The 25,904-nt window shown below is 41.8% G+C and overlaps 1 protein-coding gene across 1 annotated transcript in view; it reads right to left on the bottom strand.

Moving 5' to 3' along the window:
* Positions 1 to 9,213: 9,213 nt before the first annotated feature.
* PM20D2 (peptidase M20 domain containing 2) overlaps positions 9,214 to 25,904 on the bottom strand; it is a 35,825-nt gene continuing 19,134 nt past the window's right edge. The window contains exons 6-8 of the mRNA XM_074947568.1: positions 24,725 to 24,860; positions 20,645 to 20,752; positions 9,214 to 15,044 (exon numbers count right to left, since the gene is read on the bottom strand). Of these exons, the coding sequence (XP_074803669.1) occupies positions 14,845 to 15,044; positions 20,645 to 20,752; positions 24,725 to 24,860 (444 nt within the window). The 3' untranslated portion in view covers positions 9,214 to 14,844. The remainder of the gene's footprint in view (positions 15,045 to 20,644; positions 20,753 to 24,724; positions 24,861 to 25,904) is intronic.

The raw sequence follows: 25,904 nt of genomic DNA, 5'->3' as shown, positions 1-25,904 counted from the left end.
TTGAACTGAACAAAGGGAAAAATGTTACGTTTGAGAGAGCAATTGAAAAGCTAAGGACCAGAATACTGTAGTATCTTACTCCACAAAGAGTCCCATAGATTTCAACGGTATTACTTGCACAGTAAGGTACTCGGCCCTTGAGTGTTATCAGGAACAATTGTTTCCATTGTTACAACTAGAATACTTAGGTTGACACTTTGTAAGCAGGATTGCAAAACCTTAACACAGCAAATATTGTAATTCTTTAGCGTAATTAAACACATAACCAGTAACTGGTTTGTTTGTTGAACCATTACTTAAATGTTTTAATGGCTCACCAAATAGTAATATACAATTCTTTGACCTCTGACCACATAGTAATGAGGGAGGCTTTCAAGGATACAAATGAGTTAGGTACCCAACTAACACTGATTTTCATAGGACACCTAACTGCCTTTTGTGCCTTTGAAAATCTCTCCCATCATGGATCTTTCCAATTAAATTGTCCAAATCACAAATCTGAATTTATATTGCTACTTTATTTATATGGTTATATTTTCAGCTCTAGTGCCTTTTTGGTTTGTATTGTATATAAATATATTTCTTCTATGAGAACAGCGCTTGATTTTAAGACTCATAATCAAAAAAAGAAAAAAAGTTGCTTTTTGGTTTTCAACCTTCCAATGTACATTTTTGCATAAGATCATTCATTTTCCTAATGGCTAATAGTTGTTTGTTTTTTAATTTATTTCTAGGAAAACTCAAACTCATAATAAAATCTTTGCATATGTATAGCATTGTGTGTTTTCTCCCCAAAATTCTAACACTGTATCTCCATGAATTTATTAATATGCATAGTATCTCTTCTGCTCAAGGACCTAATCCTGAATGCCCTTAATTCCTATTGACACTAGTGGTTTGAAAGGGCGTAGGACTTCAGAGCCAGGACTGTAATAAGAAGCCTGGACTGAAACTATAAGTGAGAAGATGTATTAAGCTTCCATCCAAGATTGTCTAGGTGTCTGATAGGGCGTCTGCCCCACACTGGCAGGGAAAGGGTTAATAGAGCCCTAAGGAAGCTTCACAGGAAGCAGCCAATTAGAGAGAGGCTGCAAGGAATGGCTAATCAAGGCCGATCAGGCCCATATAAAAAGAAACACAGGGCAGAGCAGGGTCAGTTACACCCTGGAGCTCAAGGAGGGCAGACTGGCTGCCTTGCAGGTGGATAGAAGTTAGCACCCTAGACAGAGCAGTGCTGGTCGGGAAGGAGGGAGGGGGAGGGAGAGGGAGCTCAAGCTCCTTGCTGCCTGCTGGGACTGGCAGGCTGAGGCCCTGAGGTGAGGGTGCAGAAGGTGCTGGGGCCACCAGGAAAGTGGCTGGACAGTTGACTGCAGTCACCATCGGGGAAGTGGCTAAACTCTAGAACTCAGATATCCTAAGGAGTTGCCAATGTGGTGAGTGGCACCCCATCAGAGTGTCCTAATCCTCATTCCCACTGTTTAGAAGAACATTTTACAATGTAATTCAGCCCAACTTCCTGATGATTTACCAGATGCTCAATATTGCAACAGGTTAAATATCCTCCCATTCATTGGTTTTAATGGGAGTCAAAGATGCTCAGTAATCTGAGACTAAGCACTAGGTTTCATCTAAAAATGTGCTGAGCACCTCACAAGATCAGGCCCTAGTAGAGATGGCTGCCATTTTCTTCTAACACTCAGTAAGGATACTAAAATAAGGAAAACTGTGTTTCCCTTAAGCTACATTGTTTACTTCACTGTAGAGCTTCTGCCTAGATCCTTGGCTGACCTCCTGATACAGATTAAAAGAAAACTGGATGTGTGTGTATCTACATATTCATAGTGGTCTCACTACATCTGGGTTGAAATGCACTGGTGGGGTGTGTGGGAGAAGCTTTGACTGATACTTGCTCACTTGTAATTTTTGTGCTTGTTAACATTTCTGGATTAACAGCCAGGAGAAAGTGAAGGCTTCCACCTAGCTACATAATTAATAAAAATCTTGTACATAAGGGCAGCCACGCTTTCGATGCCACAAACTGTCACTTTTTAGCAAGATGGGCACTGCAACTGTTTGCTAAATTATGACTCGGGTGGAACAGCAGGGATGAAGTAGCTAGAGGCAGCATCAGTCAGAGAAACAGGTAAAATAACTGGAAGCGAGGCTGAAAAGACATTGACTCCTCATTTCCCTTCTCCATCAAAAAAAATCACTCCACAACAATCCAAGTCCCAGTACACTTCCTCTGACACCTGCCTCATGTCTGAGAGTAATGGCTAAATCTGCACTGAGCAGATCTAAGATCTTGCTTAGGTCTGAGGAACTAGCAGACTTCAGGTCCCTAAGGCTCACTTTTCTCATACTCTCTCACATGGCAGCATTGAGTGCAAGGAGAAGTGAAGACCAAGCAAGGGTAGAACACAGGCTGTACACCTGCCGTGAGGGCAGCCTGTAGCAGAGGTTCCGCCATTTATCAGAATTAGACCTGTTGCAAGCAATACATAAAAGCAATTAATACATTGAATTTCAAGGCCAAGTAGGTTGTAGCTTAGTACACAGACTCATAGACTTTAAGGCCAGAAGGGACCATCAAGATCATCTAGTCTGACCTCCTCACGTTGCAGGTCACAGAACTTTTCCACTTTCCAAAGGGCAGCAAATACAGAGTTAAGGGACTTAAAGCTAAGGTTTTTGTATTAACCAAGTAATTGGTTACTAGACATAGGGTCCCTGGCCTGGATCCTGGAGTACTGGGCAGGCCTGAGGTTCCCTACCACCCGCTGGGGAAGTGGTACAGTCGCAGTGGATCAGAAAACTGCCTGAGAATGTTTGTCCAGTGGAACATTGTTACCTGGAAGGGGCAAACTAGAGTGACCTGGCCAGAAGGAAGACCACCGGCTCCTCCCCAGCACTGCTCATGCATCTATTTAGACGTCTTGAGAGATCTGCAACTGTTTCACCATGCAGTTATCCCAGTCATCACAAACAACTGTTTACATTTCCAATAATTGAATCCCCCATTACTATTACCTGTCTCTTCCTAATAATAGGGATCCTCTCTGCTAGAGGGGTATCCTCAGTGCGAGGTCTCTGAGGGCCATGAGCTGCTTGCACCGAATGCACACCTATGCTATCTGCACATAAGGCAGGTAATTGTACATGCTGCATTCAGTCCCACTCTGCTGCTGGATTTCTGCCTCCATTATTTTTACACTTGCAGGGTTTTGTTTGTTCTTTGGGTTGGTTTTTTTTGCAGGGGGTGTGTGTGTGTGTGCAGAATTTATTAGCCTAAGTTCAAAGTATGGTTGTTAGGTGCATCTGGCTCTCATGCTCCATCTTGAAACTCCCTTGCAAAATTCCCATTTCCTACTCCTGTTCACTTGCTAGCTACTCTAGTTGCTTAGGAGCTGGCTTTTTAAACCCCTGTTCTCTGAGTTAGCCCTGTCTCTTTGTCAAAACATCTTAAAGGGATTACGGATCATAGGATGGCAGACTAGTGCCTCAGTAGGGCGCTCTCAGCCTTGCCTAGCAGGCCGCTCTCAGCCTTGCCTAGCAGGCCAGTAGGCTCAGGATACAGTCCCCAATACAGACCACACTATAAACTTCAATCAAGCAGGCACACGGCTAGCAAGCAATCATACAATAAACAACTCACCCAGAGTCACAATCACTCCTCCTTCACCTGAAAAACCTGCTAGGTCGCTCCTATTTTTTTCCTCTACCCCCAGGCATACCTGTGAACTCCAACTTTGGAAATATGTACAACACAAGGTGTGATCTTGAGAGAACTAGATACTTTCTTTTTTCCTATGTGAGGGACCACAAATCTGGGTTGTTTTGTCTTCGTGATATGCTCCCCAGCCTGCAAGGCTTGCTTCCAGAATACGTATGCAAGGTCTAGAGTGAAAATGGGTTTGGTATTCAGCATGTTTGTACTTACCTACTCCCTACCTTCAGACATGAGGTAGGAATGCCACCCAATTTTGCATTGTGCCCAGTGGCGGCAGTGTTCCATGTCCTCATAAGAAATGTCTGGAGACCTGTTTTGTAAAAATCTTCCTAAGGGGATGATACCAGTGTCTGGTACCAGCAATCCTAGCTGATGGAGATAATTGGCTATGGCTGGCAACTCTTGGGAAACAACTGATGCAATGCAGTATTGGGTCTTTTCAAACCTTTACTACAGTAGTACAGATATGACTAGAACCATGCATATTTTGAACCCTGCGAAGAGCAGGTCTCTGCATAGAGTGTTTGATGTTCAACAACTGGCAGCTATAAATTCTTTGCAACAGGTCTCAAGTGATGAGTAGATCCGTTTCTCTGGACAAGACCCTGATTAGGATGATGTCACGGAATGCATAGCTTGCAACCTGAGCCTTGCTGTGATGACTATCAGCTGTTAAAGACTCTGGCTTGAAAGGGTAAGTCAAAAGGAAGTCTTGTACAGAAATTGTTAGCTGTTACACATAAATGCTCACTTGTCTACTGTCATGGTGAGAATTTCATTGGTTTTGGAAGAAAAGGAATTGAAATCTTCTTTGGGAACCTCTCTTCTAGATTTTTTCTTCTGCTAAGGGAAACAGTCTCTTCATGAATACCATTTCTGTGATTAGCAAGGATTGCTATACTGGATTTGATAGTGAGGAAGGAGGCCTCTCTGCATTCTCAGATATTAATTTCTTTAAATGTTTCCTTAAAAAGCCTTTCATTTGTAAACCTGGATCTACAGGATATATGTTTGGTATGATTTATTGCTATAAATGGGTGTAGCAATGCCTTCGTGTAGCTATTGAGTTGAGTCATTGCTCCTGTCACACATCACATGAAGACACAGGAAAATTGTCAAGAAATAATATTTTCTGTACAACTGCCAAAGTTTGATCAGATGGTGAACCCACAACTAACAGTTAGGATTATATCCTTAGACAAGCCACTTGTTTGCCACCAACTAGGCTTTCCTTACTCAGTCAGGAATACTTGCCTTCTAAATTGCTACAGTCAAAGATTTGAAATTGCTGTGTAGTGTGTCCTTGCTCTTATGGCCTCTGGAATCTTTTGGAAGGAAGTCTCCTTTAGAAAGTGTGAAGTATCTTTGTTTATATATAAAATCTTAGTTTAACATCCACAGGTCTTATGAGGTCCTCAGAGGAAACTATCTTCCCCCTCAAACAAAATACTATAGAATGATTCATGCAGGGTTGGGTGTTTATTTTTGTTTTTTGGGGCCGGCAGGGAGATGAATATGGTACTTCCCTAGGCACTTTATATGGAGTGAGCTAGCAAACTGTTTATTCTGAGGATTACTCAACCAAGGACAGGTAAGGGGACAAATATACTGTTTGTGGGAATGCCTGCCTGCTCCTCCAGGCTGTCTAGCAGCCATTTGAGTGCTTTAGGAGAGACCTAGTACCTTCTCCTGGGGCTTTTCTCAGTACACCAGGAGTATTTTGAACATGGGAAAGGATTTCTCACTTGTCATCCCATGATGGTGAAGCCGTGTGGGGGAACGGAGTCCTCATGAGCCCTATTCTGGGCAGAGGCCCAGATCTACAAAAGGATCTAGGTATTGTGATGCTGAGTGTTGCAATACCTAACTTTTAGGTGCCTAGAAAATCACAACACCACCAATGTAAGCCACAAAGCCTGAGTTTGGCACGGATATTTCAATACAATGAATAGGGAGAGAGAGGTACCTTAGAACACGATTCACAAAAGCCAAAACGCTAGGTGGGGAGCTGTCTACGATAGTCATTGGGAGATACCGACGAGAGGGGTGGGTCCTCTAAGCCCCACCCTCTCTTGGATATAGATGCCTAAGTCTGGGTTGTCTATGGATAAATACTTAGAGTGGATAAGTGGATAATGGATAAATACTTAAGAGTCACTGGAACAGAGAGAAAATGACTCTGGAGCCTGATGGTTCTGCACCCATCTGGAAGATGGCACCCAGTCCAGTCCCCCTGCCCCAGTGACTCAATTTATCATCCTCAGTGGAACAGCTTCATCAGGAGAGATTGAGAGAGCCCCACATCAGAATATCCCATAGCTCAATAGTTAGGGCACTATCCTGAGGTGAGAGAATGGAGAGAAGTTGAGCCCTGTTGAGGTATCTGCAGGGCAGGCAGCTATGGATCACTGAAGAATGATGACCTGAAAGAGGGCCCAGAAGGCCAGAGCCAGTCCACAGGCCAAACATTTGATTTATCTGGATCATATCTAAAGATAAAGCATGACCCTAGTTCAAAAAAAGCAAGAGATATAATAAAAACCTGTACTTAACAGGGTGGCACAAAGTGCTGCTAGGCATACACTGTAAGTGCCTGCTTAAAACAGATGTGGTTTGTCCTTCTCTACCCCACACACAAAATATTTGTTGTTACAGAATGGAGGCGTATATCAGTTACCTTCCAAAACTCAGTCAGCAAATGCACAGTAGCACCTAGCCAATCAAGTATTCCAATGGATTTGACCAGTAGGAGAACAGTACAAGACTATTTTAATTACATTCATCTGCCACCTTTGTTTTTTATTCTGAGCTATTAAACCGAAAAACAATAAGTACTCAAACCACTGTAGCCACTAAACAAATTTATTTTTAAGAATTTAACATGTACTGAATACACTGCACATCACTAAAAGCCTATTGCACAGTCAAAAACAATAGTGATAGCAGAACAGCAATGATTTACTAGAAAACACAAGTAAAGAGCATATTTGATATACAATAAGCTTTGATGAAAGGATACTCTACCCTTCTAACCAGCTGAAGGACCTGTTTTGTAACATACAAAGGTTCTCTTCCTCAAAAACAGCTTCATGAAAGGAGGAATTCTCTTTAGAGATGTTTCATAGGCTACTTTGCTTTCTAGGCACATCTTTTGCTCAAGTTCTAGGATGGATATTTATCAGAGCACTGCAGCTTATTAGACATGAAGAGGTATAAATTCATCACAGGAGTTTTATATGGATCCTGCAACCTTAATATAAATATGCTGCACTTAGGTGTCACATTTATTCAACTTCAAGTAAATAATTACAGTCAGCTACTAATGCATTTTGAATAATTGAATATTTATACCAAAGATACTCCAATATTTTTCAAACTGAGGGTACTTTGAATAAAGTGTAAACAGAGAATTGGGGGAAAAGAAGAAGCAGTTATAGCAATAAAAAACTAGAAAAGACACATCACATGAGATTTTCAAAAATGCCAATGTGATTCAAGAGCACAGGTAATTGCAAGTCAATTGGACTTGTGCTCCCAGGTCACTTAGGCCCAGATCCACAAAGGGTCTTAGGTGCTATGACTCTGAGCATTGCAATGCCTCACTTTGAGGTGCCAAGAAAAGTCACAGGAACAACACTGCAATCCACAAAGCCTGAGTTAGATGCCAAAGCTCCTATTCAATGAATGGGGAGAGGCACCTTAGAATGCAACCCACAAGAGTCAGCAGGCTAGGTGGGGAGCCATTTTTGCTCGCCAATGCAAAATGCCAAGGAGAGGGTTGTGCGTTGATCCTACCTATCTATGAGCGATCCATGAAAAAGAACCCTTCTTTTGGAGTTAGGTGGCTTAGGTGTCTAAATCATTTCTTGTGGGAATGAGTTAGGCACCTGCCTCATTCCACACAAAAAAGTAACTGGAAGAGGAGGAGCCCACCTTATAACTTTTCACCTACTGCACTCAACTGGGATATGGGAAACCCAGGTTCAATTCCCCTCCACACATACTTAATGGGGAAAAGAGGATCTGAACTGTGGTTTCCCACTTCTCAGGAGCGTACTCTAACCACTGAGTTATGGGATAGTCTGATTGGGGTGTAAAGGGCTCCCTCAGTCTGTCCTGTTGAAGCTGTTCCACTATGTATTATAGAGTGATTGGACCAGGATGGCTGGACCCTGGGTCTAACCCCCAGGCTAGAGTCACACTCTGGCTGGCTCAATGAGTATTTAAATATTTATCCACAGTGGCACACTCATTGGGGCGGCAAGAGAATTAACTCTGTAGCTTAGGGCACCCACCTGGCGGGTAAAATTTTCTAAAAATTTAGGCATTGGTCTATAATTAACCTTCACATTGTATAACTGAACACAATTATCCTTGCCCCACATACCCCAAACAGGGAAGAAACAGATGTGTAGAAAAGCAGTATGAGGAGGGGGAAGGAGAAATATTCCTCACCCACCCCACTTTCTAAAGGAACTGCCAGAAGAGGGGAAAGAAAAGAGAAGATATCGTACTGGAGTTAGAGCCACAAAAATCACATATTGAAATGGCCTTGTAAGGTTTGCAATGTTAATTAATCATCATCCTATACTAATGCTATATCATAATGCAAAATGCCAGGAAGCATCAAAACATAATATTGCAATGTTGGGGCTCAGATGTAAAGTTCTGAGAATAACTTCTGCAGATGGCTTAGAAGTAAGTGTTATTGCTACATTTGTGCATTGGCATCACATCAGGATAAAGTGTGCACAGATTAACAATCAGGCCTACACTTAACTTGCCCTGAAGTCCATTCATTCTTTCAAAATTGGTTTATTATTGCTGCAGAAAATAGGATGCACACAAGTAGGAAATGATCATAATCTGTGTGAACTAAATGCCGAAAGAAAACTGGTTCTGTACAGATCATACTAAATTAGAAAAATGAGGTCAAGTTACAGGTTCAAGTAGAGTTGACAGGTCTGCAGAACAAAAAAGGCTTAAAACTGCAAAGGGTACCAGCACTTGTTTGAACCCAACCCACTGTAGAGAAGGTAGAACAAATAAATCCCTGTAAGAACTAGAAGTTTAATTCTGTGCTTCCGTTGGTGGAGAGCAGAGGGGAGAAACAATCATGCTGTCTTTGCAACTCATTGTTTAATGTAGGTGTTTTGAATCCAATGTTAGTGAAATGTGTCAAACACTTGAAACAAAAGGTCCCCCACTTACCCACAAGATAGGGCAGCAGACAAATGAATTACATATACCTCAATTGTTGTATGCAGTGTTGTTGTAGCCGTGTTGGTCCCAGGATCTGAGAGAGACCAGGTCGATGAGGTAATACCTTTTACGGTACTGACTTCTATTGGTGAGAGAGACAAGCTTTCGAGCATACCAAGAGCTCTCCCAGACTTGAAGAAGAGCTCAGAGACAAGCTTTTGAGCTTACACAGAGCTCTTCAAGTCTGGGAGAGCTCTTGGTATGCTCGAAAGCTTGTCTCTCTCACCAACAGAAGTCGGTACAGTAAAAGGTATTACTTCCACCCACACACTCTCTCATACCTCAGTGACAACTTACAACTATTTCTAAAGGAGATACCAAAAAAAAACAAAAAACAACCCATGAAGGCCAATAAAGCATGAAGATTTTTCCTCCTCTATGCTCTACTTTGGTATCTTAATTTGATTATTCTAAAGTAACTGAACAGATTTATAAGTGGTTATATCAGTCAGTGTATTATTGTTGGGGGGAAAAAAAAGCAAACATCATTCTGGGATGTAAAGGGAGTGTTGCAAGAAAGACAAGTAGTAATTCTTTCACTCTATTCCCCGCTAAGCCCTCAACTGGAGTGTTGTTTCCAGTTCTGGGCGCCACACTTCAGGAAGGATGTGGACAAACTGGAGAAAGTCCAGAGGAGAGCAACACAAAAATGGTTAAAGGTCTAGAAAACAAGACCTATGAAGGAAGATTGAAAAAATTCGGTTTCTTTAGTCTGAAGAAGCCTGAGGGAGAACATAAAAGTTGAAGTACATAAATTACAAGAAGGGTGAAAAAATGTTCTCATTAACCTCTAACAATAGGACAAGAAGCAATGGGCTTAAATTGCAGCAAGGGAGGTTAAGGATGGACATTAGGAAGTTTTTCCTAACTGTCAGGATAGTTAAGCACTGGAACAAATTGCTTAAAGAGGTTGTGGAATCTCCATCATTGGTGGTTTTTAAGAACAGGTTAGACAAACACCTGTCAGGAATGGTCTAGTTATTACATAGACTTGCTTTCAGTGCAGGGGATTGCACCAGATGACCTCTCAAGGTCCCTTCCAGTTCTATACTTCTAGGACTCAGGGAGCTCAGTACAGCCTTCCAGAGAAAACTGAAGTTACATAAGCTAGGAGTGAAACCTGTACCCCAAGATTAAAAGTCAAATATTTTGAATACTACGGTCACTATCCAATTCCAGCAAATGAAGCAGATGTAAACAGGTGCATGTTTGATGAAGATATTAATGAATGGAAATATCTGCAATTTTAGCATTTGACTGACTTTTGTATAGCATGTTGACTATGATTATTCTACAGCATTAACTACATCCACTTTGGGACACCAGTCTTGATGTGAGACAGCCAGAGAGAATAAAAAAATCTCTTAAGAATTCAAAGTAAAAGAGGCTTCACAAATTATTCAGCCCGACAGCTATCTGTTTGGGAAAGAAAGGAACCATATTGTCAGAGGGCCTGCACGAGCAGGTTGGCTTTTATGTATCACAGCAGTGTTCTGGATAATTAGGTAAAGATTAAAGTCTATTTTGCCCTTCCTCAACTTTGAGAAGGGCCAAAACACCAAACAAGGCTGTCAACATCAACTGGTAGCATAGCTAGATCCACCCTATTTCCTCACTGACCTCTGTTCTCTTTACAGAGTTGCCTTAAAGGGCTAATCTGATGAGATGCTCCCATTAACATGGGTTAGTAGCAGCACCTGGATCCCAGATGCATGCCTTTGGGCCAAAACCTGTAAAATGAATCCTAGAGGAAGAGGGAAAAGGAAGCAACACCGCCAAAGCTTTCCAAGGAACTCAGCTGACCTGTCACATACATATCTCAAAGATCAACAGATCCTTTATTGAAACTTCTGAGATAAAGTTTGTTCTTTGCAGTCCTAGCTGCAAAGGACAGAAAAAAAGTCTACCACAGAATGACACTAACTTCCATAGCTCTTCTAGAAAAGAATTTGGGGAATACAGAGGTCTTTGAAGATGGGATGTTCATGTAACATAATGAAGAAAATTTGCATCAGGATATTCCTATTGGAGAAAAATAAAAATCTATGTAGTGCATTGGAGGAAAAAAATCATACAAGACAAACATTAGATAGCTGACACAGGAGGGGAGTAGGAAAAAAAAACATGAAGAAAAGCTCAATACTATAAACAAAGATTCTACACCAGAGAGAAACCATACAAATGCACTGAAAGTAAAAACAAAACTTTTCACAAACTAACTTTAGAACCCACAGGACCATATAAAATACAGGAAAAATTGTACTACTCATCTCTGGGCTGATGCATCAATACTGAAAAGAAACCCTATTAGGGAAATTTTGGACAAAATTTAACAAAGACCGATGCAAAAGAAAACACAGTAGCATACTACATGCCAGCTAGCTTTGATATTTAGTTCTCTATCATGGACATACTTACTTAGCTTAGTGTCCGGTTCTGAACTAACTTTGGATCAGTCTGTTCCTCTCACAAAAGTTTGTGTGATGTATGTAAGAATAGCCACAGAGGATAGGTAGTCAATGACCACTGTGAACCACAAAACCCCGTAGGTGCCTAAACTTGCTCAGCATCTAAGTTTTTGCAGTGAAAATTCCCTGGTGCCTATGTTTCTGCATCTGGGCACGCGCACTGCTGCTTCACTGAGGCATCCCGATGTCTAATATCCCATCTAAACCATATAGTTACCCATGAACCAGAAGTGAGATAGGCATTGGCCACCTAAGTTGTATATGGGGCCCAATCCAGTAGATGTGCTCAGAGGCCATTTAACTTCACACAAAACAGCTGGGAGGGTAGGGGAAAGAAAAGGCATCCACCTCCCTTATCTTTAGCCAAGTGGTTAGGGTACTCAGCCAGGATGTGGGAGACTATCCCAGTTGAAGTCCCCACTGCCTGAGGAGCAGGGATTTAAACAAGGATCTGTTCCCACTCAGGTGAGCACCCTAACCCCTGGGCTATAGTCATTCTAAATCTCTGCTCCAAGCAAAACAGCATCACCCAGTGAGACTGAGGGAGACCTAGATCAGAATTTTTCCATATCCCAGTAATATTCCTACTTTGCACTTGGTTAGAAAACAGCACTTGTGCTGCTAAAACACCACTTCATAGAGGATAATTGGGTGCCTTGGAGGAATACACATAGCTCTACTTCATTTACTATTTTCTGTGTGTTTCTTAGAATTTTCATATTTGGGAAAAGCTCAGTTAAAGTAAAAGCAATAAACCTGCTTTTCAGTCTTAAATTTCATGAGTTTGCTAATATCAAAACAGTTTGTATCTGAACATGAAATTCCTCCCTTAGTCATCTTCCACTCTTTTTTGATTCTAAATTTAAAGCATTATGCTGGATTTAATAAAAGTGTCAGGACAGGACTCTGACTTCAAAGGTTTGGGCACACAGAGCTAGGATACTCCACATGCTTTACACTGTAGCATTTTCAATTTTTTCCTCTCTCATCAGGAGAGAAGCAGTGAGAAGGAGACAGGGATTTGTTTGAATCATGTCTCTGCACACATGCAGAAAACTGTGTAAGGTAACTCACCTAGAAGGGGCCAGAAACATCCAGAAGAAGGGTGTGATGGTCAGCTGGCATTCTCATTAGGTCCCGTCCCCCCCCGAAGTTTTATCAGAAGTCTCCACTACAGGAATAGTTTTCCATGTAGACATCTGAGCCAAGATTCATGGGGCAAGATATTATAAATCTAGGACTTCCTTGAACCTTTTTCCTTTCCAGTTGATCAGCACAAGGCCACAAGATAAATCTGCTGTCAGGGCTGCCTCCCAATACTTTAAACAATTTTGATACAGGAGAGTGGTTTCAGTTTTATCCATTAAGGAAACCTCCAGTTAGAACATATGGTCCCATCAGGGTGCATTTTATGAACCAAGTGGGAGAGCAGCATTGTCATCTCTAAAGGCTACAGACAATAGAGACATTTATGTTTAACTGTTAGCTGGTTTGGGCTGGGATTCTCTCCATCTGAACAAAGGGAATGCTGTGAGATGAGGGTTTGTACATCCTTATCTGACACAGTGGGGCTTACAGATTCTTGAAGAACTTCAGGGAAACCACTATTTTTATCTGCTGATCCGAAACCTGTAAAATCTTGGATACCAGCAAGATCTTAATTGGCTATAAGATGAAGAATCAGTCTTCTATTAATCCAAGGACAAATACTGTTAGCTAAAAGGATCCATGGACTATTGATGACCGCGACTGAAGTGTTTGGATAAATACTAAGATACTACAATAATTTTTTTTATAAAGCTTTGAAGAAATCCAGGGCCCACTATTGTATAGTGTAGCCTAAAATGTAATTTCTGAAAGATCAAAGGGAAAAGAATGCATGTGCTCTAGACTAGAGAATGTAAATATTATACTGAAGTCTTACATTATAATGTGTAAGATCAGCAGAGGTACTGAAGTTGCTCTAGGAAGAAAACGTGGTAGATTTATTAAGTAACTTTTAAACAAGATGATTATGAAAATGTTCATTTGCTATGCAATTGTATGGGACTTCGCTTCCAGTTGGCTTTAAATGGTATCAAACACTTACATGCAGCATTTTGAATACAAAAGTTCTGTGATTTAATTTTGTATAATGTTTTCCAGAAAGTCCTGAACAAACAATCACTGTTCTATGATTTACCAGAGAAACTAAGTACATGGAGAATATAAGAGTAAGTCCATTGTCCAACATTAGGAAAAAAAAATCTTGAAGTCAGACATGTAATTAGTATTCTTTCAGATACATTCCATTTTGCGCAGCTGTTCTCTTTGCTTCGTTACATTAGTGTTGGATTCTAGTCTTTCAATGACACGTGACTGGAAACTGACAGGAAGGAGAGCTGGGGAGACTAGTTCTGTATGACAAAGCACCAGGGCGAAGACTTAAAATAAACATTTTTTAAAAAATAAACTTGATGCTGGGTTTGAGAAAACTGCAGATGGTTTTAAACCAACTTAAGCAAAATCTTGTGTGGACACTTACTTCGGTTTGGCTTAAACAGATTATTAAACTTAAGTTAAACCAAAATATAAGGAGTGTCTACGAAACCTTTTGTACTAGTCTAACTGAATTGGCTTTAAAAAAAAATTTGACACCTTTAAACAGGTGCAGCTTTCTCCTGCAGACAAGTCCTAAGTTGAACTCCTATGAGCAAGCCCTGATTTTTGGAAGCACGCAGTTCCAATTAGTTCCGTGGGAGATGCTAGGAGCATAGCACCACTGAAAAATAAGGCTACCAATTTAGGCACCTACATAAGTATTTAGAATTTTATTTTAGGCACCCTATTTTGGTGCAAGTGTACAGATTTACTCTGGTATGTTACTTGCCCCTGAAAGTTTGTACTTTAGCTAGGGGATGGGATTGTTATACATCTTGTACAGATTTCAACATATGGCTCCTCCAGTCCTTCCCCACAAAAGGTTTACCATGACAGGTCAATGTATTTAGGGTATTTTTAATAGGTGAGTTTTTCCTATATGGTTCTGCCATCTTACCCCCAAATGTGGATGTTGTAGCTGTAGACTGAATTACTGTGCAAAAGCATTCAACCAATTGTCTGTCACTATGGATCAACCACCCAGACTCAAAAAGCATGAATCATTTTATAGCATGCAAAATTACTAACTATGTAGTTATTTTTAAGAGGAAATATTTTTGAAAGTAATGAGATCATTTGGTTTCCCTACATCCCTCTTAAAAAAAAAAAAACACACACAGCAAAAAAAAAAAAAAAAAAAAAAAAAATCAACCTTCCTCCAGCTGAGAATCTGTCCTGCCTCCTTTAGAATTCAAGTAGAACATTTATTCCATTAACATGAAAGTATTTAGGCTTTAGTTTTGTTTAACGTGTTGCACACACTGCCCCGGTGCCAGATTCTTTGCCTTGTTCCCTTACATTTAAGTGACCTTCCTCTTTTAGTGTCATTTGTCTGAAGTCTTCTCTGACTTTTTCCAACAGGTCTGGCTTGAAGATAACATCTAGCGCAGTCATTGCCAAAGCTTTTGCTGCACGTAGAGTGTAGAACTGTGCTTCTTGAGACCCTGTGGTAAAACCAAAACACCACTTCAGGTTAAAAATTTAGCCACCAAAAATCTGTATAACAGCAAGGCATTCAAATACATTATTATTGGAAATAGAACAACCTTAAAAAAAGTCAAAGTCTTAGCGAAATCTAACTAAAACTAGTATTCCTTGTTTTACAGAAAGTCCTATTTGTAGAAAAGTACAAACGTAAAATGCCTGGAAATGAACAATTGAGAGATCCCATCTATTTCCCAGTGCCATATAATCCTGTCAGTACGTGTATTTTTTTTTTTTTAAAACCTGTAACAGGAAGCTAGGCAGAAGGGATTGGAGAGGGTTTATGATAAGCTCCACAATAAAGCAGAGAGCAAAATAGCTTTAAAAATAAATGCCCAAACACTTCATTAAAGGAGCTGAAGCTGCCCAGTGGTGCCTCCGACCCTTCTAGAATGTGGGGTGACAACTTTAAACCTGAAAAGCAGAAAATAGAAGTTTACAGTACATGCCACTACTGCAATGCATCCTTAACTCTGCTGTCCTCAAGTGACATCCCAACACACACACACTCACTGTATCCAGAATGGGTTGAAACCAGAACACATGACAACTGTAGGACATTTTGGCTAAGGCAAAAAACTCAGTTTTAGCTTGGGTGACAAACATTACCACTCCTTCACCCTTGCCCAGAGGACTGCTTCCGACACACTGCCTTCACTAAGCCCCAGAGTCACATATGCCAGAACACTCCTCCCCGCCCCCCCCCCCCGGTTGACAATCCCCACGATGAAAACCACTGGGGGTCACTGCTACTAGCACAGCCTAGAGAACTCAGAACTAAATGAGGCACAGTCGATCCCTCAAGGTACACAGGCACTATTCTACATATCACAGTGACAGCTGTGCCAACCTGCTCCAGCTAATCCCTCCACCGTTCAGTACAGCTACATCTAACAGTAAATGCAGTAAAGTGCTCTGCCCCCACATTCCCAACCCTGCACATCCAGCCACACACATTAACAGCTCCACCCTCCTCTCTGCCACTCTGTTTTTATAAAAAGCTTTGAAGGATCCATGCTGGAATGTATACAGATAAATAATGCAATTGAATCTTAACTCTGCCTTAACTGTTTTGGCATTTTATTTCCTTGTTTCCTGCCTATCTTGGCCTCTGGACCCTTTTGTCACTTGCAGGGTGGTTTGTAGGGTCACTGGTGGTAGAAAGGCTGTGGAACAGCCTTTGGCTTATATGATTGTTTGAGGTGATTCCCCTTCAGAGCCGGAATATAGGTGCCTAGGGAAGAAAAGGTTGACCTGGAGTGTGTGGGTTTTTTTGTTTTTTTTAAAATAAGAAGTGTAAAGACTCATCTGTTTTCTCATTGAAGAGATTGGTTTCAAAGGACAAGTCCTCTACGCTATTCTGAACCTCCCTCGGGAATCCTGAAAAGTGGAGCCATGACTCCCACAGCATTACTATTGCAGTTATCATAGATTTTGAGGAGGTATCAGCTGCATCCACTGCAGAATGAGAGGTTTCAGACACACCTCTACCTTCCTCAACAAAGGGCTGGGGAATTGAGCCCTCTCCTGAGGAGTTTCATCTTTGAAATCTAGTAACTGAATAGTTCATAAAATCATTTCGCTAACAGGGCCTGGTAGTTAGAAATCCTGAACAGGAGGCTGGTGGATGTCAATACCTTCCTCCCCAGAAGGTTAAGATGTTTAGCTCCCTTATTGGAAGGAGTAGCCCTGGGGTGTTGCTGCCTTTATCTTTCCATAACTGCTTGTACTACTAGAGAGTTTGGGGTCAGGGTGAGTGAACAAGATTTCTGCTCATTTCGCAGACACAGTCGTGCTTCTTAGCCATTTTAGGAATAGAGGTACATGTTGCAGGTGCATGCCATACCACTCCAACTGGTTCCAGAATGGCCTCCTTTGCTGGGAGTGCTACCCAATTGGGTCTGGTGAGCTGCTGAATGCTCAAGAGCTTGGGCTGAGTATCCTGAACTTCCTTAATAGAATTTGAAGCTCTGCTGCCACTCTTGCAATAGTTCTTGTTATTGCCTCTGGTCACTGGAGGGGGCTGAAGCTGGGGCAATTGCCTCATCCGGTGAGGAAGATAACATACTTGGGGGTACCGCACAGTGGATCTAATTCATAGTCTTCCTCTTCCACATATCCTGCAGAGCTGGCTGCTGTCATCCAAAAGAAAGGGACAGTGTGAGTCTCTGGTAGAGCGCATGGATGTGGGGTATTGGGAACTCTGGGACCCTTATGCACAATAGGGCCAATCTGAAGCGTCAAAGGTTGGTGGGGGGTGGACCCTAGGGCACTGGGTACGCACATTCTCTTGGAAGCCCTGTCTGTGCTAACCTCCCTAAGTTGAGGAGCTGACTGTTAGTCTTAGGCATCGGATTCAGCCAACAAGATGACCAGATCTAGCCCCAGTGGTTTTACTCCCAGTATCAGTGGGAGTAAATTCCAGCTTGTGGATGAAATAGGGGAGTGATGTCTTCAGGTGTATCATCTTCTGGGATAAATATGTAATTCAGAAGGACCAGGCTTGAAAGTAGAGGAGATTGGAGGACCAGGAAGATTAAGATATCCTTTGTGGTAGCATATGTCACAGTTCTTCCTGGAGTACAAGGCGTCCCAGTTGTCATTCTGCCAGATCCAGTGCCATTACAGATACGGTGTGTCCTTTTGGGACTGCCTGGGTACTGCTGAGTAGAGAGGGTCCTGTCTGGAGCTCTTCATTGGTATTGGCAGTTGCTGGTCCTTCCACTTATTAGAGGTTGCAGTCGGCACTGGTACTGGCTTTGCTCTGGTGTGCTTTCCCTTCATGGTTGGAAGGCCTAGGCCAACTTAAATTCTTGGGACCTGCAAACAAAGATTCACCCAACTTGGAAGAAGTCAAAAAAAAAATCCCTTCTCCTGGACACTGGATTAGAGGGGGACCTGTTTTTATACCTGTGAGAAGCCCGAAACAATGGGTCTTTAACTAAGCCGGGCTGTCATAAATATAAAGGGAAGGGTAAGCCCCTTTAAAATCCCTCCTGGCCAGAGGAAAAATCCTCTTACCTGTAAAGGGTTAAGAAGCTAAAGGTAACCTCGCTGGCACCTGACCAAAATGACCAATGAGGAGACAAGATACTTTCAAAAGCTGGGAGGAGGGAGAGAAACAAAGGGTCTGTGTCTGTCTGTATGCTGCTTTTGCCGGGGATAGACCAGGAATGGAGTCTTAGAACTTTAGTAAGTAATCTAGCTAGGTATGTGTAGATTATGATTTCTTTAAATAGCTGAGAAAAGAACTGTGCTGAATAGAATGACTATTCCTGTCTGTGTGTCTTTGTAACTTAAGGTTTTGCCTAGAGGGATTCTCTATGTTTTGAATCTAATTACCCTGTAAGGTATCTACCATCCTGATTTTACAGAGGTGATTTCTTTACTTCTATTAAAAGTCTTCTTGTAAGGAAACTGAATGCTTTTTCGTTGTTCTCAGATCCAAGGGTTTGGGTCTGTAGTCACCTATGCAAATTGGTGAGGATTTTTACCAAGCCTTTCCCAGGAAGTGGGGTGCAAGGGTTGGGAGGATTTTGGGGGGAAAGACGTGTCCAAACTATGATTCCCAGTAAACCCAGTTAGAGTTTGGTGGTGGCAGTGGAGATCCAGGGACAAAGGATAAAATTAATTTGTACCTTGGGGAAGTTTTAACCTAAGCTGGTGAAAGTAAGCTTAGGAGGTTTTCATGCAGGTCCCCACATCTGTACCCTAGAGTTCAGAGTGGGGGAAGAACCTTGACACAGGCTTTGCTTGAGAGCTCATGCTCAGAGGGGCACTGCTTGAGGTCTCCAGATGATGTAGAGGAGGCAGACTCCCTGGCCTGGATCTGACTGGGGTCTCATGGTTCCCTCCCCTCCATGAGGTATTTCCTCAGTCAGAATGCTACTCTCTCCTCAGGGTGGGGCTGGGCAACAGATACTGTACTTGGCAGAGATATGAGCCTCTCTCCAAGGCAGAAAAGGCAGCACTGAATGGGACATAGCAGGGGCAGGAGACAGTTTTCAAATCCCAGAATTCCTGGCAGAGTCCTACTCCTGAAAGGGGAGACAAAATAAGGTCACTGGGGTGAGTAAAATAAGCTACGCTAACTATACAAAAAAATCACTAACTATATTCACAGAGATGAAGACAAACTTGATGCAAAGATACCTTTGGACACTGGAGGATTTTGACTCAGGCCATGCAGCAGGAAGAAGAAACTGAGAGGCAGTTGGTCCGCACTTCCCCTTATATTCTTGGTGCAGAGCAAGAGGAGAACTAGGGCAAAGATGCGGACCAATGGATACTGTTTGCAAGATTTTCCTGGTCTCGGGAGCATGCACGCCCACGTGTGGAATACACATAGGGACCAGCATTTGAAGAAGTTTAAGTTATGGTTTGACAAATGACTGGAATGGCTAGGGTGGCAATGCTGCTAACATATCGTGAGTCAGAACCAGAGCATCTAGCCTGGTTTCAAAAACCCAGCCAGCAACAGAAAAGATTAAGACATTTTAAGCTAGGGCAAAAATTCCTTAACATACAAAAAGCATCATGCGCTAACCCTCTCAAAAATACTGAAAGGCATCTAAGGGAGCCCAAACAAAAAGGAGATTTTCTAGACTAAGCCGTATCAGAGAAACGTCAATTTAAAGAGTTTTCAAAAAAGTTAACCTTGGGTATGTTTTCAGACCATCTTAACTTAAAAATTCCTTTCCTGATTTTCAACTAAGCTTCCCAGAAAATTAAGATGCAACATGTACAATTTCAGGAAGATCAGATTTCTTTCTGAATAACCGTGCGGCACAAACTTGAAAGAGAGTCAGGCTTCTAACAGGAAGCTTCAACCTTAAATATGGGACACCTACCACCACTCAGTTTTCAATTTGGAAAATATGAAAAGTATTCTCGAGCCAATTTTAGTTTCTATGGCTGTTTCAGCCTTTAAAAGTTACAATTTTGATTGAGGAACAACTGTTTAGCTCTTTGATCCCATCTGATTTTTTTAAGAGTATACAGTCAATTCTTGAAATACTTACTGAATAAATACCATTGCTATCTATGTACTTATTATGTGATCACTAATACCTGAGCACCTAGAACTTTACAGGCTTACCATAGCAGGATTCAAAACCAGTGCCCAACTTGACAAGCACTTAATCTTCTGCATCTCCAGCTCTTCCAAGTGTTTGTATTTTGGTGGATTACTGTTGGTTAATTTATAGTAAATACTAACTGATCAAAACCAATGTTTTATATACACCCTCTTAACAGTTACTTAAATCTGAGTACATTAGTCTCAAACAATTGCAGGAATATTTCTAGCAAGCTAGTTAATAGTTGTTCAATTTCTATCCTATAACGCAACATTTGCTACTTATTTGCTTATAAAGGCAACCTTTTATAGGAGAGAAAGTAAAATAGGATGACATTCTTCAAAACTGTATGAGGCATATTTTAGGACTAGTACTTTACTGAATGTGGCTTTAATCATAAAGTGTTAGTGGATATTCTTCTATATTTAAAGTTTCAAAGAACACCTATAAATTAGAGCCCTGTTCACTTCAAAAACAATTACCTGAAGCTGTAGTGTATGGCTCAGTATGATTCAATGCATCTGAGCCAATGTAGAAATAGGGATGAATCCCAGGAACCACATATGTAACATTCCCAAAGTCAGTGGAACCTATGAAGAGACAATGAAGCTTGCTCAATGAACAAGTATTATAATGTACATCTTAAGACAATTAAAAAAATCTGGGATACACACCTGAACTGTAGTAAAACAGTACAGTATCACTGTCTAGATCACCATATCTGGTCATGTTACTAACAAAGCAGAGTCAATACTAGCTTGATTTTGCACTTCTATTTAACAGAAGTGCACATGGAACAAGTTAACACAGATCAGTAAGTGCAAAGATTTAGAGAGATCTGTTCCTCCTCAGGGTTAGTGGCAGGATTTGAGATGACTGGAGATATACGAGCATTCTAGAACCACTCTGCCCAAGGCTCTGTGCCCACAATTAGGCACTTGCAGAGATCTGCTAGTTGCTGAGCTTTGGAAGCCTTCTAGAAAACAGTAGCACCAGGTTGGTGCCATCCCTCAAGTGTGAATATACTAAAGCAACATTCTTGAAGAACTTGATACCACAGTAAGCAGCAATTTCTTTGGTGTGGCTTCTATCTATTCTCATTTGTGGGAGTCTAAGCTAACTGTACAACTCAAAGTAAGGCTGAGGAATTCTAGTGAAACAAGGATTACAGAAGAGCCCTCGGAAAGTAAGGTCACTTCTTGATGCCAAATCAAAAGATTAATGTTTTGTAAAGATGCCACATAGCAGTCCTGTAGATTTTTACAATGGGAACATTAGACACATGCCATCAGTGAGGTCTCACCGCTCGACACAAGAGTTCTAACATCTTGAGGTAAGCATAGTATCTCAATACAGAGCATAAGCCATTTATACAGGTGCTGATTGGAAATGGGATTCCCTTCATACTGATCATTCAAGAGTTATGAAGTGTTTCCTACTTGCTGAATGACATGTCCTATCCATATATGGAGTCTAGTTTTCCCACTGGTGAGAATGAGGTTTTGGGAAGAATTTGCAAAAGAGGAATTCCTATTAGAACTCACTGTTCACTCTTATCACTGTGACTGGAATTAGAAAATTTGTCTTTAATGACAGATTAAATAAAGGGTTCTCTCAAACTCAAAAAATACCTCTATCAAGCACCGACAGATCCATGTCTTTGACCGGAAGGAAGGCATTACTAGTTCAATTCACCACTAAGTCTTAAAGACTACAACTTTCCTTTGTAAGGAGATATATTCTCAAGTCTCTTTATTGGCAATCTTCATCTCATACATTGAGAACAGAAAGCATAAGGCTTTACGTGGAGCAAGTAGTCCACAATAGACAAAAGGGAAGCAGAACAGAAACATTGTTATCTCTTGCTCACACAATGAGCCTTTCCCACTTTAGTAGTGTGTGCTGAATAAACCCCAGTTTTGGCATAGCACATATCAGATGCATTTAAGGTCCAGTGGCACAGACTGTCAGACCATCTTCTTAGTCAACAGTTCACAGACCTGGGGAGACAAAATGGAGGCTCCAGGAGTTCTATGTGCTAGTATTGCCTAGCTCAAATCAGATTGAGAATTTGAGCTGGTTTTATTTTTCTGATCATTAAAAGAATACATGGAATTGTCAGACATCCTAGTACTTTTTGCCCCAGCACATCAGAAGTGATCCATAAGAGATTCCTTATGCATCTCCCCTTTGGAGCAGAACTATAGGCATCTTTCTTGCTGCTGCTGACAAAGGTAAATGGTAACCCATCTTCTGAAGATCATTTCACTACTGACTTAGAAAGAAATCTGTGATGAGCCTAAGGTAGTCAGATGTTGAGACACCATCAACTCAAACCATGTGGTCAGACAACTTTTGCAAAGACTGGGTAATGTTAGATTTTTCCCTTCTTTTCACCATCTTGTGTTCCTCAATAGAAGAATACTATTTCTATCAGAAGTCTTCTGATCACTGTGCATCCAAGCAACAGGCCTCTGCCACCAGCTAATCAGATTGCTGTCACACAAGTGGCTTGACCTTTCTAGTTGCTGCCTTGGTAGTCAAATTTGATTCAGGAAACATTAACTTTGGCTTGTGGTAGTCTCCATTGTGGAGATACAGCCTTTGTGGCCACAATGCTGTGCCAACTTCAACAGAGAAGTGCACCAAGAGGTCCAACTACTAAAGGGGCAGAAGCATGCCTTGAAGCGGATACTGAAACTTTGGTCAGATCACTGAGCATATAATGGAACCCAGAGTTATCATCTGCCTCTCTCACAAACATGAATGGAGGAGGGAAAATCCAAAGATTTCAAGAAGCTTCACTATGGAGTCCTAGCTTTTAACAGGGATATTTTTGAGAACTGCTGGCTCCCTCGCAACCTGCCTTGGTCTCTTATGTGGAGGCTCTGCTTCATTCTGACAAGTCGAAGTATGCCATCATCTCAAGTGTTGGGGCCTCTTGCACACGAAGCTGTTGGTCTTGAAGGAATAAAAAAGATCTTGTAGTGAAGCTACACAACAGGGTGTAAGGGGAATCAGGTCACGGCACTGAAAGTCATAATGGCACCAAGTCAAGGTCAGATCATGTTCACACTTAGGGGTTTCTCCTTCACTCGAGGCTAGCTCTGTGCCAGATAAGCAGAGTATTGGAGTTTGCAATTTGAGGTACTTGAGTAATTCTTCAAAATGCTTAACCTCCTAGGGCAACACCTGCAAGCAGATTTGCACGTTTGACTTCTCTGATGTACAGACATTGCAGAAGCAACTGAGCAGTCTTCCTTCTCTGTCCATTGTGAGACCAGATATCACAAAACAGTGTTTCCCAAACTTGGGAAGCTGCTTGTTCAGGGAAAGCCCCTGGCAGGCCAAGCCAGTTTGTTTATCTGTCGTGTCTGCAGGTTTGTCCGATCACGGCTCCCACTGGCTGTGGCTCGCCACTGCAGGCCAATGGTGGCTGTGGGAAGCAGCAAGGGCCAAGGGATGTACCGGCCGCCGCTCCCTACAGTCCCCATTGGTCTGCGGCAGCGAACCATGGGCAGTGGGAGCTGCGATCGGTCGAACCTGTGGATGTGGCAGGTAAACAAACCAGCCCGGCCCACCAGAGGCTTTCCCTGAACAAGCGGCATCCCAACTTTGGGAAACTCTGTCCTAAAAGAATATATCAAATCCACATTGAACCTTTAAGTCATTAAGCCTCTTACCTTAAAAGAAGCAGAGACCTTATAAATAGTGACAAACACTCGATACACAAAATAAAGGCCAGGCCATAGAGAAACTTGAGTTTCAAGGTCTCCAGAGGCCAGTTCCCTAGTCAGAATTCCTGGGTTTCTCCCATTTCCCACCATGACCACAAAAGAGAAACACAAAAAGTTGTGAAGACCCACCAATCTGAATGAAGGCCAGGAGGAACACAGTAAAAGTTATCCAAAGCCATTAATGCCGGATGGGATGAAGAAAAGCTAGAGCAAGAGCAGCTATAGAGGGGCAGCTTTTGCAGGGGAGCTCCTTTGCTGACCATGGTCAAAGCTGGAAGATTCTGAAGGCAATTGTTAAGATCAGGAGGGGAGCGTGAATACCACTAGTGGGGAATTCATGCTCTTTCTTGCTACCATTGCCCTTATGGACCAAGAGAATTTAACCGCTTTGGGCATTCCATCTGTTTTGTGATGGAGAGCCAAGACTCAGCAGGGAGAATCTCCCCTGCATTTCCTCATTAAATTCTACACATTTTGGGTGTCAGTGATAGAAATGTTTTTTGAAATTTTTAGAAAAAATTTTTTAGAAAAAAAGCACTACTTTGATCTTTAGAACTTAGGGTTTCACCTACACAAACAAATTTGCAGTAATCAACATGAAAGTATGGGTTAATATAGTTGAAGAGTGTGATTTACTCATTTGCCTTCCTTACTGATGTAAGTTATCTTCACTTAATTTCCCCTCTTCCCCACATTTCCATTTGGAATATAGGCAGTTAATAAGAAATCCTGATCAAGTTCTGACATTTTAAGTCAGCTAATAGTCAAAGCAACCTTTGAGAGATCTCACCTCAAAAATGAGATAAAAACAAGTTCCATGGTTACCTGATGGACCATTCAAAAAAGGCTCATCTGAAAGGAATTTCATTCCAAGCTCCTTTCCATTCTCTATGTAAGTTTTCTCCAGGCTCTTGTTCTGAAGCACATTGTAGTAGTCATGCCTTCCACCCTTGATTTCCACCTCACCAAGAAAAAAGAGAATGGTTACATTTCCATATCAATACAAGGCTAAGTTTAACCAAAAATGTCATGTTTTTAAACAAATCAACACTTCATTTACATTTTATATCCTACGGATATTGAGAGCAAAGTTTAAGAGTGTCATTTTCTTTTCAAAAGGAGTGACCCTTTGACGGTCAGCATTTATTCAATTACTGCCTGGCCAAAAACGAAGTTGGGGAATTCTGACAGTTTCACACTAGGAAGCCAAGTTCCAGGAGCAAGAATCCTGGTGGAAAGCATCTTTAGAAAACAGAAGTTATCAAGGCCTGGTCTATGCTACATTAGCTCAACGTAAGGCGACTTATGTTGACCTATTTCTGTATGTGTCTATGCTCAAATTGGTCTTCAGACAAAATAAGCACCCCATTACAACAGTAAAACCACCATGCTCCCCACCCCAAAAAGTGATGCTACTGAGGTTGACACAGCACGAGTGTAGACATTGATTGAGCTGTGTCGACCCTGACACAATGCCCCATTCCCTGCATCCGTGACCTTTGTGGTCATAATGGTCAATTCCATTGCCCAAGGGTCACAGAGATTGGAAACCACACACTTCCTCAAAAATACCCCAGTTATTTTTGAAATGCCTCCTCCTAATTGGCCAGCATGGTGAGCACACCTAGCAGTTCTCCTTTGTTGGGCAGCTGCACACAACTGATCATGTTGGCTCCACGCAATAGACGCACTCTTGTCTGCTCCAGACAAGAGATATTGGATCTCCTGGGCCTGTGGAAAGAGAAGAGACTGTGCAAGCACAGCTACAAAACAAACGTACAAAGGTGAACATCTAAGAAAAGACTGCATAGGGGATGCAGACAAAGGGGTGTGACAGGGATCAGCAGCAACAAGTGAAGAAACTGTGCCAGGCAAACCACAGGATCAGAGAGGACAACAATTGATCTGCTGCTGAGTTGTAGACCTGCTGGTTTTACAACGAGCTGTATGCCATCTCCGACAGATCCCACAGACCACCAGGGATACCCTGGAGAAGCCCAACAGA

This window comes from Natator depressus, chromosome 3 (assembly GCF_965152275.1).
Source record: "Natator depressus isolate rNatDep1 chromosome 3, rNatDep2.hap1, whole genome shotgun sequence".
Taxonomy (NCBI): domain Eukaryota; kingdom Metazoa; phylum Chordata; order Testudines; family Cheloniidae; genus Natator; species Natator depressus.
Note: the sequence above shows the minus strand (reverse complement) of the source record. Positions and strands in the feature narration are given on the sequence as shown.